Source organism: Oncorhynchus keta, chromosome 10 (assembly GCF_023373465.1).
Source record: "Oncorhynchus keta strain PuntledgeMale-10-30-2019 chromosome 10, Oket_V2, whole genome shotgun sequence".
NCBI classification, from domain to species: Eukaryota; Metazoa; Chordata; class Actinopteri; order Salmoniformes; family Salmonidae; genus Oncorhynchus; species Oncorhynchus keta.
In genome coordinates, this window is record NC_068430.1 from 79,226,196 (window position 1) to 79,244,892 (window position 18,697).

Consider the following 18,697-nt stretch of genomic DNA (forward strand, 5'->3'; position numbering starts at 1 on the left):
ATTGGATATTTCAAACTTTTTAACAAATCAAAAACTGAAAAATTGGGCGTGCAAAATTATTCAGCCCCCTTAAGTTAATACTTTGTAGCGCCACCTTTTGCTGCGATTACAGCTGTAAGTCGCTTGGGGTATGTCTCTATCAGTTTTGCACATTGAGAGACTGAAATTTTTTCCCATTCCTCCTTGCAAAACAGCTCGAGCTCAGTGAGGTTGGATGGAGAGCATTTGTGAACAGCAGTTTTCAGTTCTTCCCACAGATTCTCGAATGGATTCAGGTCTGGACTTTGCCTTGGCCATTCTAACACCTGGATATGTTTATTTTTGAACCATTCCATTGTAGATTTTGCTTTATGTTTTGGATCATTGTCTTGTTGGAAGACAAATCTCCGTCCCAGTCTCAGGTCTTTTGCAGACCCCATCAGGTTTTCTTCCAGAATGGTCCTGTATTTGGCTCCATCCATCTTCCCATCAATTTTAACCATCTTCCCTGTCCCTACTGAAGAAAAGCAGGCCCAAACCATGATGCTGCCACCACCATGTTTGACAGTGGGGATGGTGTGTTCAGGGTGATGAGCTGTGTTGCTTTTACGCCAAACATAACGTTTTGCATTGTTGCCAAAAAGTTCAATTTTGGTTTCATCTGACCAGAGCACCTTCTTCCAAATGTTTGGTGTGTCTCCCAGGTGGCTTGTGGCAAACTTTAAACAACACTTTTTATGGATATCTTTAAGAAATGGCTTTCTTCTTGCCACTCTTCCATAATTTGTGAAATATACGACTGATTGTTGTCCTATGGACAGAGTCTCCCACCTCAGCTGTAGATCTCTGCAGTTCATCCAGAGTAATCATGGGCCTCTTGGCTGCATCTCTGATCAGTCTTCTCCTTGTATGAGCTGAAAGTTTAGAGGGACGGCCAGGTCTTGGTAGATTTGCAGTGGTCTGATACTCCTTCCATTTCAATATTATCGCTTGCACAGTGCTCCATGGGATGTTTAAAGCTTGGGAAATCTTTTTGTATCCAAATCCGGCTTTAAACTTCTTCACAACAGTATCTCGGACCTGCCTGGTGTGTTCCTTGTTCTTCATGATGCTCTCTGCGCTTTTAACAGACCTCTGAGACTATCACAGTGCAGGTGCATTTATACGGAGACTTGATTACACACAGGTGGATTGTATTTATCATCATTAGTTATTTAGGTCAACATTGGATCATTCAGAGATCCTTACTGAACTTCTGGAGAGAGTTTGCTGCACTGAAAGTAAAGGGGCTGAATAATTTTGCACGCCCAATTTTTCAGTTTTTGATTTGTTCAAAAAGTTTGAAATATCCAATAAATGTCGTTCCACTTCATGATTGTGTCCCATTTGTTGTTGATTCTTCACAAAAAATAGTTTTATATATTTATGTTTGAAGCCTGAAATGTGGCAAAATCGCAAAGTTCAAGGGGGCAAGGCACTGTATATAGTTTCATAACTACTGAACCAAAATGGAGTAGTGCTTAGCTTACCTATATAGTTTCATAACTACTGAACCAAAATGGAGAAGTGCTTAGCTTACCTATATAGTTTCATAACTGCTGAACCAAAATGGAGAAGTGCTTAGCTTACCTATATAGTTTCATAACTGCTGAACCAAAATGGAGAAGTGCTTAGCTTACCTATATAGTTTCATAACTGCTGAACCAAAATGGAGTAGTGCTTAGCTTACCTATATAGTTTCATAACTGCTGAACCAAAATGGAGTAGTGCTTAGCTTACCTATATAGTTTCATAACTACTGAACCAAAATGGAGTAGTGCTTAGCTTACCTATATAGTTTCATAACTGCTGAACCAAAATGGAGTAGTGCTTAGCTTACCTATATAGTTTCATAACTGCTGAACCAAAATGGAGTAGTGCTTAGCTTACCTATATAGTTTCATAACTGCTGAACCAAAATGGAGAAGTGCTTAGCTTACCTATATAGTTTCATAACTGCTGAACCAAAATGGAGAAGTGCTTAGCTTACCTATATAGTTTCATAACTGCTGAACCAAAATGGAGAAGTGCTTAGCTTACCTATATAGTTTCATAACTACTGAACCAAAATGGAGAAGTGCTTAGCTTACCTATATAGTTTCATAACTGCTGAACCAAAATGGAGTAGTGCTTAGCTTACCTATATAGTTTCATAACTGCTGAACCAAAATGGAGTAGTGCTTAGCTTACCTATATAGTTTCATAACTGCTGAACCAAAATGGAGAAGTGCTTAGCTTACCTATATAGTTTCATAACTGCTGAACCAAAATGGAGTAGTGCTTAGCTTACCTATATAGTTTCATAACTGCTGAACCAAAATGGAGTAGTGCTTAGCTTACCTATATAGTTTCATAACTGCTGAACCAAAATGGAGAAGTGCTTAGCTTACCTATATAGTTTCATAACTGCTGAACCAAAATGGAGTAGTGCTTAGCTTACCTATATAGTTTCATAACTGCTGAACCAAAATGGAGTAGTGCTTAGCTTACCTATATAGTTTCATAACTGCTGAACCAAAATGGAGTAGTGCTTAGCTTACCTATATAGTTTCATAACTGCTGAACCAAAATGGAGTAGTGCTTAGCTTACCTATATAGTTTCATAACTGCTGAACCAAAATGGAGAAGTGCTTAGCTTACCTATATAGTTTCATAACTGCTGAACCAAAATGGAGTAGTGCTTAGCTTACCTATATAGTTTCATAACTGCTGAACCAAAATGGAGTAGTGCTTAGCTTACCTATATAGTTTCATAACTACTGAACCAAAATGGAGAAGTGCTTAGCTTACCTATATAGTTTCATAACTACTGAACCAAAATGGAGAAGTGCTTAGCTTACCTATATAGTTTCATAACTGCTGAACCAAAATGGAGAAGTGCTTAGCTTACCTATATAGTTTCATAACTACTGAACACTGTAAAATGAATGTACATAAATGTATCAATTGACATCAATTTATGTTGGAATTTAAAATCAAATACTATATGTATGTGTCTGTAAATACTACATCATCATTCTCCATCAGCCAGGGTGCTTCAATTGGACAACGTGGAGAGTCACTGAAAGTGCTTCCATTCGGAATTACACTGTGCTGTACAATGCACTGCTGAAATACCTGGGTTGTACATTACAATATATACCTGGGTTGTATAGCAATATGTTTATACCTGGGTTGTACATTACAATATATACCAGGGTTGTATAGCAATATGTTTATACCTGAGTTGTATAACAATATATTTATACCTGAGTTGTATATTACAATATATTTATACCTGGGTTGTATAGCAATATGTTTATACCTGATTTGTAGATTTGTATACAACAATATATTTACACCTGAGTTGTATATTACAATATATTTATACCTAGGTTGTATATAACAATATATTTATACCTAGGTTGTATATAACAATATATTTATACCTAGGTTGTATATAACAATATATTTATACCTAGGTTGTATATAACAATATATTTATACCTAGGTTGTATATAACAACATATTTATACCTAGGTTGTATATAACAATATATTTATACCTAGGTTGTATATAACAATATATTTATACCTAGGTTGTATATAACAATATATTTATACCTAGGTTGTATATAACAATATATATTTATACCTAGGTTGTATATAACAATATATTTATACCTAGGTTGTATATAACAATATATTTATACCTAGGTTGTATACAACAATATATTTACACCTGAGTTGTATATTACAATATATTTATACCTAGGTTGTATATAACAATATATTTATACCTAGGTTGTATATAACAATATATTTATACCTAGGTTGTATATAACAATATATTTATACCTAGGTTGTATATAACAATATATTTATACCTAGGTTGTATATAACAATATATTTATACCTAGGTTGTATATAACAATATATTTATACCTAGGTTGTATATAACAATATATTTATACCTAGGTTGTATATAACAATATATTTATACCTGAGTTGAATACAACAATATATTCTACTCGTTATCCAGATCTCATTGATACACTGATGAATTTCAAGCGCAGAGACAGGCGATACCATATCAGTTGACGAGTCACACAGGAAAACAGTGTTGCATGGGGCAGAAATAGCTACACCAGACTACACCAGGACGTTAGAACTGCATCCTACTGCATTACAACACCTACACAATACCCCATATATCTGATCATCTGCACATGTACTGGACAAGGATACTGAAACATTAAGACTGACATATGTACTGTACAAGGATACTGAACCATTAAGACTGACATATGTACTGTACAAGGATACTGAAACATTAAGACTGACATATGTACTGTACTGTACAAGGATACTGAAACATTAAGACTGACATATGTACTGTACAAGGATACTGAAACATTAAGACTGACATATGTACTGTACTGTACAAGGATACTGAAACATTAAGACTGACATATGTACTGTACAAGGATACTGAAACATTAAGACTGACATATGTACTGTACTGTACAAGGATACTGAAACATTAAGACTGACATATGTACTGTACAAGGATACTGAAACATTAAGACTGACACATGTACTGTACAAGGATACTGAAACATTAAGACTGACATATGTACTGTACTGTACAAGGATACTGAAACATTAAGACTGACATATGTACTGTACAAGGATACTGAAACATTAAGACTGACATATGTACTGTACAAGGATACTGAAACATTAAGACTGACATATGTACTGTACAAGGATACTGAACCATTAAGACTGACATATGTACTGTACAAGGATACTGAAACATTAAGACTGACATATGTACTGTACAAGGATACTGAAACATTAAGACTGACATATGTACTGTACTGTACAAGGATACTGAAACATTAAGACTGACATATGTACTGTACAAGGATACTGAAACATTAAGACTGACATATGTACTGTACAAGGATACTGAAACATTAAGACTGACATATGTACTGTACTGTACAAGGATACTGAAACATTAAGACTGACATATGTACTGTATAAATCAAATCAAATTTTATTGGTCACATACACATGGTTAGCAGATGTTAATACGAGTGTAGCGAAATGCTTGTGCTTCTAGTTCCGACAGTGCAGTGATATCTAACAAGTAATCTAACAATTCCCCAACAACTACCTAATACACACACATCTAAAAGGGGGAATGAGAATATGTACATATAAATATATGGATGAGCGATGGCCGAGCGGGATAGATAACGTGCAATAGATGGTATAAAATACAGTGTATACATGTGATATGAGTAATGGAAGATATGTAAACATTACTGCCATTATTTAAAGTGGCTCGTGATCCATTGTTAAAGTGGCCAGTGATCGGGTCTCAGTGTAGGCAGCAGCCTCTCTGAGTTAGTCATTGCTGTTTAGCAGTCTGATGGCCTTGAGATAGAAGCTGTTTTTCAGTCTCTCGGTCCCAGCTTTGATGCACCTGTACTGACCTCGCCTTCTGGATGGTAGTGGTGTGAACAGGCAGTGGCTCGGGTGGTTGATGTCCTTGATGATCTTTTTGGCCTTCCTGTGACATTGGGCGCTGTAGGAGTCATGGAGAGCAGGTAGTTTGCCCCCGGTGATGAGTTGTGCAGACCTCACTACCCTCTGGAGAGCCTTGCGGTTGAGGACGGTGCAGTTGCCGTACCAGGCGGTGATACAGCCCGACAGGATGCTCTCGATTGTGCATCTGTAGAAGTTTGTCAGGGTGTTGGATGACTGTTACACACGCCTCTATGAAGAGGGAACGCAACACCCTGCTACAACTAAACTCTCCGTGAAGTGAAAGAGGTATGGACTGTAGACGTAAGCAAGGATGACAACAGACAGAATGTGGTACCGTTTACAAGGACTTTATTCCTTTACACGGTAATATGGGGAAAAGGGGCTGGACGGAACCAAAGCAAAGAAAGTAAATCTCAAAGCCCCCCTCTCCTATCTTACCTGCCTACCCACTACTTACCTAATTTAGCACCACCTGGTGCCCTAACCAAAATACAGGGGGTGGTCCGCCCAGGTCTTACCTAGTGTGCCTAGACAATGAATATACTACGGGTATATGTATGTCCGCGGGCCTCTTGCCTAAACACTCCCTAGGTGCCTTCCCCTTCCCCCCTAGGTGCCTTCTCCTTCCCCCCTAGGTGCCTTCCCCTTCCCCCCTAGGTGCCTTCCCCTTCCCCCCTAGGTGCCTTCCCCTTCCCCCCTAGGTGCCTCCCCCTTCCCCCCTGGGAACAAATGAAACAGGAGAACAAATCATTTCTCAAACAAACTAAGAAACAAAGGACATCAAATAAGCTCTATCTGAGCAACAAACTCACAGAACATACCAAGTGCCACCAACAACTAACATAGTAAATTATCCACAGCCATCAGCCTCCTCTCTCAGCAATGATTCTCTATCACATTCAATCTCTCTGCAATGACCTCCCAGCAATGATCCCCAGCAATGAACCTGCTGAACAGAACTCTGGCTTTTATATAGCTTCAGAATGAATGTGTAACTGGAGACAGCTGTGTCTTGACGAGGGGGCGGGGTCAGCTCTCCAATTAGCCATGGAGTCGACCAATCAGCTGCTTGAGGGATTTCAGGAAGCCATTTCCTGAAATAAACAGGTGCAAATACACAAACTACAACATAAACTGGGGAACGTAACATGACAAGCCAAATTTCTTCAGCCTCCTGAGGTTGAAGAGATGCTGTTGAGGCTTCTTCACCACGCTGTCTGTGTGGGTGGACCATTTCAGTTTGTCTGTGATGTGTAGGCCGAGGAACTTAAAACTTACCACCTTCTCCACTGCTGTCCTTTCCATGTGGATAGGGGGGGTGCTCCCTCTGCTGTTTCCTGAAGTCCACGATCATCTCCTTTGTTTTGTTGACGTTGAGTGAGAAGTTGTTTTCCTGACACCACACTCGGAGGGCCCGTAAGACGGTCAGCGAAGTGGAGATGTTGTTTCCTACCTTCACCACCTGGGGGAGGCCCGTCAGAACGTCCAGGACCCAATTGCACAGGGGTTGAGACCCAGGGCCTCCAGCTTGATGATGAGCTTGGATGGTACTATAGTGTTGAATGCTGAGCTGTAGTCAATGAACAGCATTCTTACATAGGTATTCCTCTTGTCCAGATGGGATAGGGCAGTGTGATGGCAATTGCATTGTCTGTGGACCTGTTGGGGCGGTATGCAAACTGAATTGGGTCTAGGGTGGCCGGTAAGGTGGAGGTGATATGATCCTTGACTAGTCTCTCAGCACGTCATGATGACAGAAGTGAGTGTTACGGGGTGATAGTCATTTTGTTCAGTTATCTTTGCTTCTTGGGTACAGGAACAATGGTGGCCATCTTGAAGCATGTGGGGACAGCAGACTGGGACAGGGAGCGATTGAATATGTCGGTAAACACACCGGCCAGCTGGTCTGCGCATGTTCTGAGGACACATGTTCTGAGGACACATGTTCTGAGGACACATGTTCTGAGGACACATGCTCTGAGGACACATGTTCTGAGGACACATGTTCTGAGGACACGTGCTCTGAGGACACATGTTCTGAGGACACATGTTCTGAGGACACATGTTCTGAGGACACATGCTCTGAGGACACATGTTCTGAGGACACGTGCTCTGAGGACACATGTTCTGAGGACACATGCTCTGAGGACACATGTTCTGAGGACACATGCTCTGAGGACACATGTTCTGAGGACACATGTTCTGAGGACACATGCTCTGAGGACACATGTTCTGAGGACACATGCTCTGAGGACACATGCGCTGAGGACACGTGCTCTGAGGACACATGTTCTGAGGACACATGTTCTGAGGACACGTGCTCTGAGGACACATGTTCTGAGGACACATGTTCTGAGGACACATGTTCTGAGGACACATGTTCTGAGGACACGTGCTCTGAGGACACATGCTCTGAGGACACATGTTCTGAGGACACATGCTCTGAGGACACATGCTCTGAGGACACATGTTCTGAGGACACATGTTCTGAGGACACATGTTCTGAGGACACATGCTCTGAGGACACATGTTCTGAGGACACATGCTCTGAGGACACGTGCTCTGAGGACACGTGCTCTGAGGACACATGTTCTGAGGACACATGTTCTGAGGACACGTGCTCTGAGGACACGTGCTCTGAGGACACATGTTCTGAGGACACATGTTCTGAGGACACATGTTCTGAGGACACATGTTCTGAGGACACATGTTCTGAGGACACATGTTCTGAGGACACATGCTCTGAGGACACATGCTCTGAGGACACATGCTCTGAGGACACATGTTCTGAGGACACGTGCTCTGAGGACACGTGCTCTGAGGACACATGCTCTGAGGACACGGCTTAGGATGCCATCTGGGCCAGCAGTGTTAACACGTTTAAATGTTTTACTCACGTCGGCCACAGAGAAGGAAAGGGCGGCTCAGTACTTGATAGCGGGCCTCAACGTTGGCACTGTATATCCTCAAAGCGGGCAAAGAAGGTGTTCAGTTTGTCTGGAAGCATGACGTCGGTGTCCGTGACAGAGCTGGTGTTCTTTTTGTAGTCCATGATTTCCTGTAGGCCTTGCCACACACGTCTTCTGTCTGAGCCATTGAATTGCAACTCATCTTTGTCCCTGTACCGGCATTTCGCTTGTTTGATTGCCTTGCGGAGGGAGTAACTACATTGTTTATATTCAGCCATATTCCCAGACCTCTTTCTATGGTTAAATGTGGTGGTTTGCGCTTTCAGTTTTGCACGAATGCCGCCATCCATCCACGGTTTCTGGTTAGGGAAGGTTTTAATAGGCACAGTGGGTACAACATCTCCAATGCACTTCCTTATAAACTCACTCACAGAGTCAGCGTATAGATCGATGTTGTTCTCTGAGGCTGACCGGAGCATATCCCAGTCTGCATGATCAAACAATCGTGAAGAATGGATTCCGATTGGTCAGACCAGAGTTGAATGGTTCTAGTCACTGGTACATCCTGTTTGAGTTTCTACCTATAAGACGGTAGGAGCAGGATGGCGCCGTGGTCGGATTTGCCGAAGGGGTGGCGGGGAAGGGCTTTGTATGGATCACGGAAGTAGCAGTGGTCGAGTGTATTACCCCCGCGAGTACTGCAATCAATATGAGTTTTGAATTTTGTTGTGAGAGTTTTGAAAATATAACACTTCAATCTGAAAAATGGGCTGAAGTGTTTGAAAAAAACGTTATAATAGTTTGTTGGATAAAATGACATTGAAGGATTATTTTGTGAGGAACTCGTCGGTCTTAGGTTGGGGTTTTATTTCATCACGTCGGTTATATTGTGATCTCAAGGGTCTGAAAAGAGAAAGAACAGTTATGATAAAAAGTTGTATTTTACCAAAATATATATCACAAAAAAGTGATATACTCTATGGACATTTGTCAGTGTGATCTCCTTTTTCTACCCTGGATTATTCTGGAGTCTAGATTCAAAATCATGCACCTAATATCAGTAGTATATTGGCTGTACTATTGCTGCATTCAAAACAACTGGGAACCCTGAAAAATACGAGGTCAAATCATGACGTCAGTGATCTTCAGGTCGGAAAGTCGGAGCACAAGAAGGAGGCCAGAGTTCCCGAGATGGAATTTCGTGTTGGATGACCTTTCAAATAGACCTTTCAAATAGAGCTCGTTTTCTTCCGAGTTCCCGGTTGTTTTGAATGCAAGGAAGTCGGAAGTCGGAGATTTCAGAGTTCTGAGTTCCGAGCTCTCAGCTGTTTTAAATGCGTCATCAACTCTACCTGATTCTCAACATCACTGTCAACACAGGAAGTGTCCACTTGCTTGACCCCTGACCTTGTAGTGATGTCAGACAGAGGAAGTGGATCTGGATTGATGCAGAAATGTTCGCTGAATCGTCTTTCACTGAAGGGGGAGACATTAAAGAGACAGAGAGCGAGAGAGAGAGAGAGAGACAGACAGGCAGACAGACAGAAAAAGAGAGAGAGAGACAGACAGAAAGACAGAGACAGACAGACAGAAAAAGAGAGAGAGAGAGAGAGAGAGATGTTTGTAAGGGCAATGACACTAATCTGAGACAGTACAAGGAGGTTTTGGAAGGGATCATAGTTGGGTTGAATTAAACTGGATAGTTTCAAAACACTGTAGGCCTACAATAGACTCAAATAAATACAGGACTCACTGTGCTGCTCTCGCTCTCTGCTCGCTGCTTGCAACAACGTCTGAGAGAGAGGGGGGAGGAAGAGAGAGAGAGAGGGGAGAGAGAGAGAGAGAGAGAGAGAGAGAGGGGGAGAAGAGAGAGAGAGAGAGAGAGAGGGGGAGGAAGAGAGAGAGAGAGAGAAAGAGAGAGAGAGAATGAAAGACTGAGAGTGACACATTTAAGAACAATGACCATATTCTGAACACACACCCACCTCGTTGGCGGTTGAGCATCCTCATCACACAGGCCACACCCCCTGCCAGGGTCAGCATGAGGAAACAGCAGAATACTATGGCCATGACCTCTATGGTTGTAGTGGCAACTTCTGTATGGACAGAGATGAGACGGGAGAGAGAGGTCACCACAACCAACTCACCTGTAAAGTTTCAACCTAACTCACCTGTAAAGTTTCAACCTAACTCACCTGTAAAGTTTCAACCTAACTCACCTGTAAAGTTTCAACCTAACTCACCTGTAAAGTTTCAACCTAACTCACCTGTAAAGTTTCAACCTAACTCACCTGTAAAGTTTCAACCTAACTCACCTGTAAAGTTTCAACCTAACTCACCTGTAAAGTTTCAACCTAACTCACCTGTCGACTCGTCAACATGCATAAAGTTAATACAGTTAAATAAATTGTTATCATTTAGGGTGCTTCCCAAATGGAACCCTATTCCCCATTTGGCGCACTACTTTTGACTATGGCCTATGGGTGACTAATTCTCCCTCATTTGGGACACATCCTAACTCACCTGTGACCTGCACAAGGACAGGTTGGCTTTCCACCCAGGCGGACGTTACGTCATAACTGTCCCTTGCCCTGCACCGATAATACCCAGAGTCCTCTAGGGTGATCTCGGTGAGGAATAGGGTGCGCCCTCCGTCCGCGAGGGCGTGAGAGGGGTGAGAGGAGTCTCCCTCGGAGGGGTGAAGGAGGAGGGAGCCGTTGAGGGACCAGGAGAAGAAAGGGAATGTCCCGAGGCCCAGGAGGCATTGGAGACGAGCGGCGGCCATCTTGGAATCAACCCTGTAAAGGTACTCCACATCCACCTTTGGTGAGCCTCCTACTGGGACTGGAGGGAGGGAGGAAGGAGAAGGAGGAAGGGATGGGAAGGGGGAGAGGCAGAGGGAGGGAGGAAGGGATGCGAAGGGGAAGAGGCGGAGGGAGGGAGGAAGGAGAAGGAGGAAGGGATGGGAAGGAGGAAGGGATAGGAAGGGGGAGGGAGGAATGAGAAGGAGGAAGGGATGGGAAGGGGGAGGGAGGGAGGAGAAGGAGGAGGGGTTGGGAAGGGGGAGAGAGGAAGGAGAAGGAGGAAGGGATGGGAAGGGGGAAGAGGAAGGAGAAGGAGGAAGGGATGGGAAGGGGGAGAGAGGAATGAAGAAGGAGGAAGGGATGGGAGGGGGGGAGAGAGAGGAATGAGAAGGAGGAAGGGATGGGAAGGGGAGGATGGAGGGAGGGAGGAATGAGAAGGAGGAAGGGATGGGAAGGGGGAGAGAGGAAGGAGAAGGAGGAAGGGATGGGAAGGGGGAGAGAGAGGAATGCGAAGGAGGAAGGGATGGGAAGGGGGAGAGAGAGGAATGAGAAGGAGGAAGGGATGGGAAGGGGGGGGAGGGAGGGAGGAATGAGAAGGAGGAAGGGATGGGAAGGGGGAAGGGATGAGAAGGAGGAAGGGATGGGAAGGGGGAGAGAGGAATGAGAAGGAGGAAGGGATGGGAAGGGGGAGAGAGAGGAATGAGAAGGAGGAAGGGATGGGAAGGGGGGAGAGAGAGGAATGCGAAGGAGGAAGGGATGGGAAGGGGGAAGGGATGGGAAGGAGGAAGGGATAGGAAGGGGGAGAGCGAGGGAGGGAGGAATGAGAAGGAGGAAGGGATGGGAAGGAGGAAGGGATGGGAAGGGGGAGGGATGGCCACAGTCAACACTCATACAGCTATCAGGACATAAAAACAGTCAACATTCATACAGCTATCATGACATAAACACAGTCAACATTCATACAGCTATCATGACATAAAAACAGTCAACATTCATACAGCTATCATGACATAAACACAGTCAACACTCATACAGCTATCATGACATAAACACAGTCAACACTCATACAGCTATCATGACATAAAAACAGTCAACATTCATACAGCTATCAGGACATAAACACAGTCAACATTCATACAGCTATCATGACATAAAAACAGTCAACACTCATACAGCTATCATGACATAAAAACAGTCAACATTCATACAGCTATCAGGACATAAACACAGTCAACATTCATACAGCTATCATGACATAAAAACAGTCAACACTCATACAGCTATCAGGACATAAACACAGTCAACACTCATACAGCTATCATGACATAAAAACAGTCAACACTCATACAGCTATCAGGACATAAACACAGTCAACACTCATACAGCTATCATGACATAAACACAGTCAACACTCATACAGCTATCAGGACATAAAACAGTCAAAACTCATACAGCTATCAGGACATAAACACAGTCAACACATACCTCTACAGACATAAACACAGTCAACACTCATACAGCTATCATGACATAAAAACAGTCAACATTCATACAGCTATCATGACATAAAAACACAGTCAACATTCATACAGCTATAAAAACAGTCAACACTCATACAGCTATCATGACATAAACACACATAATCAGGACATAAAAACAGGACATAAAAACAGTCAACATGACATAAACACAGTCAACACTCTTACAGCTATCATGACATAAACACAGTCAACACTCATACAGCTATCATGACATAAACACATGCAGTAAACACATAGAATACTACAATACACACACACACATAGGTTTAGCCCGTACCCACTACCAGAGTGAGGGGTCTGCTGGTCAGTCTCTGTGCATCACTCTCCACTGTACACCGCACCGTGCCCATGTCACGCCCGGGAACCATGGCAGTGGGGAACCAGGCAACCAGCGACTCCGTTGCCACGTCGGAACCCACCTCCTTGTCGTCAAGGAAGAGGTAGAAGGTCACGGGAGGGGTTCCCCTTGATGACCTGCAGGTCACATTGCCGCGGTAACTCGAACCCTCTTTGGAGATGGTGAAGGATATTTGGGGTACGGAGAGATAGGCTGAGGGAGAGAGAGAGATAAAGAGAGAGAGAGAGAGAGAGAGATAGTAGGGCAGAGAGAAAGAAGGAAAGAGACAGAGGGAGACAGAAATAGGGGGGAGAGAAAGGAGGGTGAGAAAGGGAAAGGAAGAGAGAGAGAGATGGGAGGGCAGAGAGAAAGGAGGGCAGAGAGAAAGGAGGGCAGAGAGAAAGGAGGGCAGAGAGAAAGGAGGGAAGGGGAAAGGCAGAGAGAAAGGAGGGAAGAGAGAAAGGAGGGCAGAGAGAAAGGAGGGCAGAGAGAAAGGAGGGCAGAGAGAAAGGAGGGAGAGAAAGGGAAAGGCAGAGAGAAAGGAGGGAGAGAGAGGGAAAGGAAGAGAGAAAGGAGGGAGAGAAAGGGAAAGGAAGAGAGAAAGGAGGGAGAGAGAAAGGAGGGAGAGAAAGGGAAAGGAAGAGAGAAAGGAGGGCAGAGAGAAAGGAAGGCAGAGAGAAAGGAAGGCAGAGAGAAAGGGAAAGGAAGAGAGAAAGGAGGGAGAGAAAGGGAAAGGAAGAGAGAAAGGAGGGCAGAGAGAAAGGGAAAGGAAGAGAGAAAGGGAAAGAGAAAGGGAAAGGAAGAGAGAAAGGGAAGGGAAGAGAGAAAGGGAAAGGAAGAGAGAAAGGAAAGGAAGAGAGAAAGGGAAAGGAAGAGATAAAGGGAAAGGAAGAGATAAAGGGAAAGGAAGAGAGAAAGGGAAAGGAAGAGAGAAAGGGAAAGGAAGAGAGAAAGGAGGAGAGAGAAAGGAGGAAAGGAGAGAGAAAGGGAAAGGAAGAGAGAAAGGGAAAGGAAGAGAGAAAGGGAAAGGAAGAGAGAAAGGGAAAGGAAGAGAGAAAGGGAAAGGAAGAGAGAAAGGGAAAGGAAGAGAGAAAGGGAAAGGAAGAGAGAAAGGAGGGCAGAGAGAAAGGAAGGAAGAGAGAAAGGGAAAGGAAGAGAGAAAGGGAAAGGAAGAGAGAAAGGGAAAGGAAGAGAGAAAGGAGGGCAGAGAGAAAGGAGGGCAGAGAGAAAGGAGGGCAGAGAGAAAGGATGGAGAGAAAGGAGGGCAGAGAGAAAGGAGGGCAGAGAGAAAGGGAAAGGAAGAGAGAAAGGGAAAGGAAGAGAGAAAGGAGGGCAGAGAGAAAGGGAAAGGAAGAGAGAAAGGGAAAGGAAGAGAGAAAAGGAAAGGAGGGAGAGAAAGGGAAAGGAAGAGAGAAAGGAGGGAGAGAGAAAGGAGGGAGAGAGAAAGGGAAAGGAAGAGAGAAAGGGAAAGGAAGAGAGAAAGGGAAAGGAAGAGAGAAAGGGAAAGGAAGAGAAAGGGAAAGAAGGAAGGGGAAAGGAGGAGAGAGAAAGGGAAAGGAAGAGAGAAAGGGAAAGGAAGTGAGAAAGGGAAAGGAAGAGAGAAAGGGAAAGGAAGAGAGAAAGGGAAAGGAAGAGAGAAAGGGAAAGGAAGAGAGAAAGGGAAAGGAAGAGAGAAAGGGAAAGGAAGAGAGAAAGGGAAAGGAAGAGAGAAAGGGAAAGGAAGAGAGAAAGGGAAAGGAGGGAGAGAAAGGGAAAGGAAGAGAGAAAGGGAAAGGAAGAGAGAAAGGGAAAGGAAGGGAGAGGGTTAAAGGGTTAAAAGGGAGCAGAACGTTTGACATGTTATAGGTTCTCTGTGTAATAGTCTCTGTGATCGCCATTCCCCAGGTCCAGTTGGTTGTGGTTGTGACTTAACCTTCGACTTTTAACCTCTGCAGTTGTACCTTTGACCCTGACCGTGACCTCTCTGCTGCTGGAGAACCTGCTGTTGGTCTGCATCCTGGTCCCGGCAATGCACGAATAATTCCCAGCATGCTTTGCTGTGACCCTCTCCACCACCAGCGTGTTCCCCACCGGCCAAAGCAGAAGCGGGGTCAAAGGTGAGGTTGGAGATGATGTCACTTCCTGTCTGTTGTAGAACCAGGTGTAGGAGAGGTGGGAGCCCTTGGTGACATCACAGGTGAGAGTGAGCCGCAACCCCTCGTAGAGAATGGGAGGATCAGGGTCAGAGGTCACCATAGTGCCTGAGACAGGGACTGAGGTGGGGTGGAGGAGAGGAGGATGGAGGGGAGGAGGATGGACGAAGGGGATGGGTGAAAGCATTTAGCTGTGAAATGATCGATTCCACTGAAACAGCTCTACCACACACACACACACACACACACACACACACACACACACACACACACACACACACACACACACACACACACACACACACACACACACACACACACACACACACACACACACACACACACACACACACACACACACACACACACACACACACACCCTTCTACTCACTCACTACTTGCAGACGGACTGTTCCACTGAGGCCCATGTTACCACCTGCCGTCACCCTGCAGTGGTACGATCCTTCTGACGTCACAGAGATCTTCAGGAAGAACGTAGCCGATTGGTCGTCTTGGAGGTCGTTGCTCGTGGCAACCAGGTGGTTGCCGTCCTTCAGGAGCTCGTATGTGTTTGGTGGAGGAGACCCAGGTGACCTACATTGGAACACTACCTTGGAGTTCAGGTAGGCCTTGTCTGGACCAATCAGAATAGGGCTAGGGAGAGATGAACCACCTACAGAGAGGGAGTAGGTTGAAGTAGCCTCAAGATGCTGATCTCGGGTCAGTTTTGCATTTCCTTAATGGCTACGGTTAGGGTTGGGGAAGCAGATCCTAGATCTGTACCTAGAGGAAACTTCAGCCCAGAGCTCAGAAACATGGTTTTACATTTGTTTAGGTTCTTTAGAACATCGCTGTCAAGCAGTTGGAGAGTTTAGTGTGGCTGTGAAACTCCAAATTGGACATTTTCTCATTGAACCATATGGAGGATATAATAGACTGTGATAAGAGTCATGTGTGAGATTCAACTTTTAATTTAATGTAATTGGAAAGCAGAAAACCAGAAAAATTTGAATACATACCCATTATGGACACTAGACAGGCCACAACTGGAAGAGAACAGACCAACAGAAATACCTTAGTACAGGACACTTGTCAACTTTACTCTGTTAGCCTGGGTCCTAGTCTCCTTAACAAACCAACAGAAATACCTTAGTACAGGACACTTGTCAACTTTACTCTGTTAGCCTGGGTCCTAGTCTCCTTATGGCATTGCCATCATTGGCTTGACAAGGACAGCAATGGAGTCGGTAAGAGCCACAAGCAGATCTGGGGACAGGGTATAACTTTGTTGAAAAAAAAATGAATACAAAATTGTTTCACTGACTCACCTAAAACAGGCAATAAACATAATTCTCGTTTTTTCTTCATACTCAGGCTCAGTCTTCATCCGTAGCATGTTGTCTGTATAAGTGTCATGGGTGTGTGTGTGTGTGTGTGTGTGTGTGTGTGTGTGTGTGTGTGTGTGTGTGTGTGTGTGTGTGTGTGTGTGTGTGTGTGTGTGTGTGTGTGTGTGTGTGTGTGTGTGTGTGTGTGTGTGTGTGTGTGTGTGTGTCAGGGTGTTGCACGGTCCACCACATGCTAGAGGGAGATAACTTGAGTATGTGCGTCTCTCATCAAAAACTTTCACTGGGTGTACTGTCCATCTAGACAACACTATGACTCCACCAACATGTCCATCTAGATGGGAGATAACTCTGATGACTACTAACCTACTACAACTATACTGTGACTACTAACCTAACAACTATATGTCTCTCATCAAAAACTTTCAACTATACTGTCCATCTAGACAACACACTGTGACTACTAACCTACTACAACTATACTGTCCATCTAGACAACACTATGACTACTAACCTACTACAACTATACTGTCCATCTAGACAACACTATGACTACTAACCTACTACAACTATACTGTCCATCTAGACAACACTATGACTACTAACCTACTACAACTATACTGTCCATCTAGACAACACTATGACTACTAACCTACTACAACTATACTGTCCATCTAGACAACACAAGGAACCAGGACAACACACTGTGTTGACTACTAACCTACTACAACTATACTGTCCATCTAGACAACACAAGGAACCAGGGATTTGAGAAAACAACAACAGAACAGTGAATGACGTAACAACACAGCCTTTTAATAGAAGCTCTTTTAAAACTGCATTCATAGAAGTTCACATTTAAAAACAGTATTTGATCAAATATTTAAACAATGTATTTTAAAAACTCAAGCTGCTGCAGAAACAACATCTACTTCATAGTAAGAGGTTTTATATACAGTGGGCAGAACAAGTATTTGATACACTGCCGATTTTGCAGGTTTTCCTACTTACAAAGCATGTAGAGGTCTGTAATGTTTTATCATAGTTACACTTCATCTGTGAGCAATAAAATACAAATTAATGACATAAAAATCATACAATGTGATTTCTGGATGTTTGTTTTAGATTCCGTCTCTCACAGTTGAAGTGAACCTATGATAAAACATTACAGACCTCTACATGCTTTGTAAGTAGGAAAACCTGCAAAATCGGCAGTGTATCAAATACTTGTTCTCCCCACTGTATATATAAAACCATTAAACACATCAGTATTCTAACAGTACACATTAGTAGTACTCTGTCCTTAGTAGTACTCTGTCCTGTTTACAAGTACAGCCTATACAGCAAGATCATCCCCGATCATACAACATACCTGAGAATGAAGCTTTTACAATGCATCATAGCCACTAAACACATCAGTACAGTAACACAAGTTATGTAACTGACACTCTTGTTGTTCTTAATACTGTATATGACATTTAGGTACAGCCCAGAGCAATAAACCCTGAATGTTAGGGAGTGACAAAAAGCTCAAAGGTCACATCTGCTACTACTTTTGCGCACTAAATATGGAATAGGGTGCCATTTGGCTATGTCTGCTCCATAGAGTTGGATAGAGGGTGCATTTGGCACCATGATAGGTGGTGGGCTCTATTTCTAACTCTATGGGCTGCATAGAGATAGTTAGAGAACACAACATTGCATCTGTCCCAATAGGGCGTCTGTGGGAGCATGGGAAGAGCCATTGAGGAAATCTTCATTTCAAACTAGTTCATTTTCTTCTTCTACTACTTCTATGAGTTGGTAAACAAACTGAAAGGGTGCATCCTGCCACCTGGAGTGTGTTGTTTGAACAGGTGTAAAGCCAAGGTTGGCCATTTACAGCTACCTGGAGTTATGGAATGTTACCTGGAGTATAATTAATTGGTTGAAGCCTCCTGATGACCTGGATGGAATCATGTGATCCTTAAACCATAGGAGGTTCCACTCAGTTGATTACTTCAAAATGGTGAATGTCCCGAATGTCGCTGCACATGCAAAAACTGGCTTTTGGGCACTAGAGTCCTCTATCTA

At 43.6% G+C, this 18,697-nt stretch overlaps 3 protein-coding genes across 5 annotated transcripts in view; all 3 read right to left on the reverse strand.

Moving 5' to 3' along the window:
• Positions 1-6,250: 6,250 nt before the first annotated feature.
• LOC127931948 (sperm acrosomal protein FSA-ACR.1-like) lies at positions 6,251-8,946 on the reverse strand. The gene is made up of 2 exons (XM_052526103.1): positions 8,895-8,946; positions 6,251-8,402 (listed from the first exon to the last, which is right to left on the reverse strand). Exons 1-2 carry the CDS (start codon positions 8,944-8,946, stop codon positions 7,348-7,350), a joined length of 1,107 nt encoding a protein of 368 aa, XP_052382063.1. The 3' UTR covers positions 6,251-7,347.
• LOC127932446 (Fc receptor-like protein 5) lies at positions 8,386-16,837 on the reverse strand. Of its 3 annotated transcripts, none has more exons than XM_052528064.1 (10): positions 16,610-16,837; positions 16,301-16,327; positions 15,673-15,954; positions 15,090-15,401; positions 13,090-13,362; positions 10,991-11,311; positions 10,453-10,563; positions 10,221-10,260; positions 9,875-9,943; positions 8,386-9,370 (listed from the first exon to the last, which is right to left on the reverse strand). In XM_052528064.1, the coding sequence occupies exons 1-10, from the start codon at positions 16,647-16,649 to the stop codon at positions 9,295-9,297; spliced, it is 1,551 nt and encodes a 516-aa protein (XP_052384024.1). In that variant the 5' UTR covers positions 16,650-16,837; the 3' UTR covers positions 8,386-9,294. The 3 variants fall into 3 exon arrangements, with proteins under 3 accessions (XP_052384024.1, XP_052384023.1, XP_052384025.1); XM_052528063.1 differs by having other exon boundaries at positions 9,820-9,943; positions 16,610-16,836; XM_052528065.1 differs by lacking the exon at positions 16,301-16,327 and having other exon boundaries at positions 9,820-9,943.
• An 812-nt stretch (positions 16,838-17,649) lies between these two features.
• The window catches only part of tmc8 (transmembrane channel-like 8), a gene marked incomplete at its 5' end in the record, with an annotated part of 27,431 nt that continues 26,383 nt past the window's right edge, over positions 17,650-18,697 (reverse strand). The window contains 1 exon segment of the mRNA XM_052526104.1: positions 17,650-18,697. This exon segment is cut by the window's right edge and continues 7 nt beyond it. Coding sequence (XP_052382064.1) covers positions 18,681-18,697 — 17 coding nt within the window.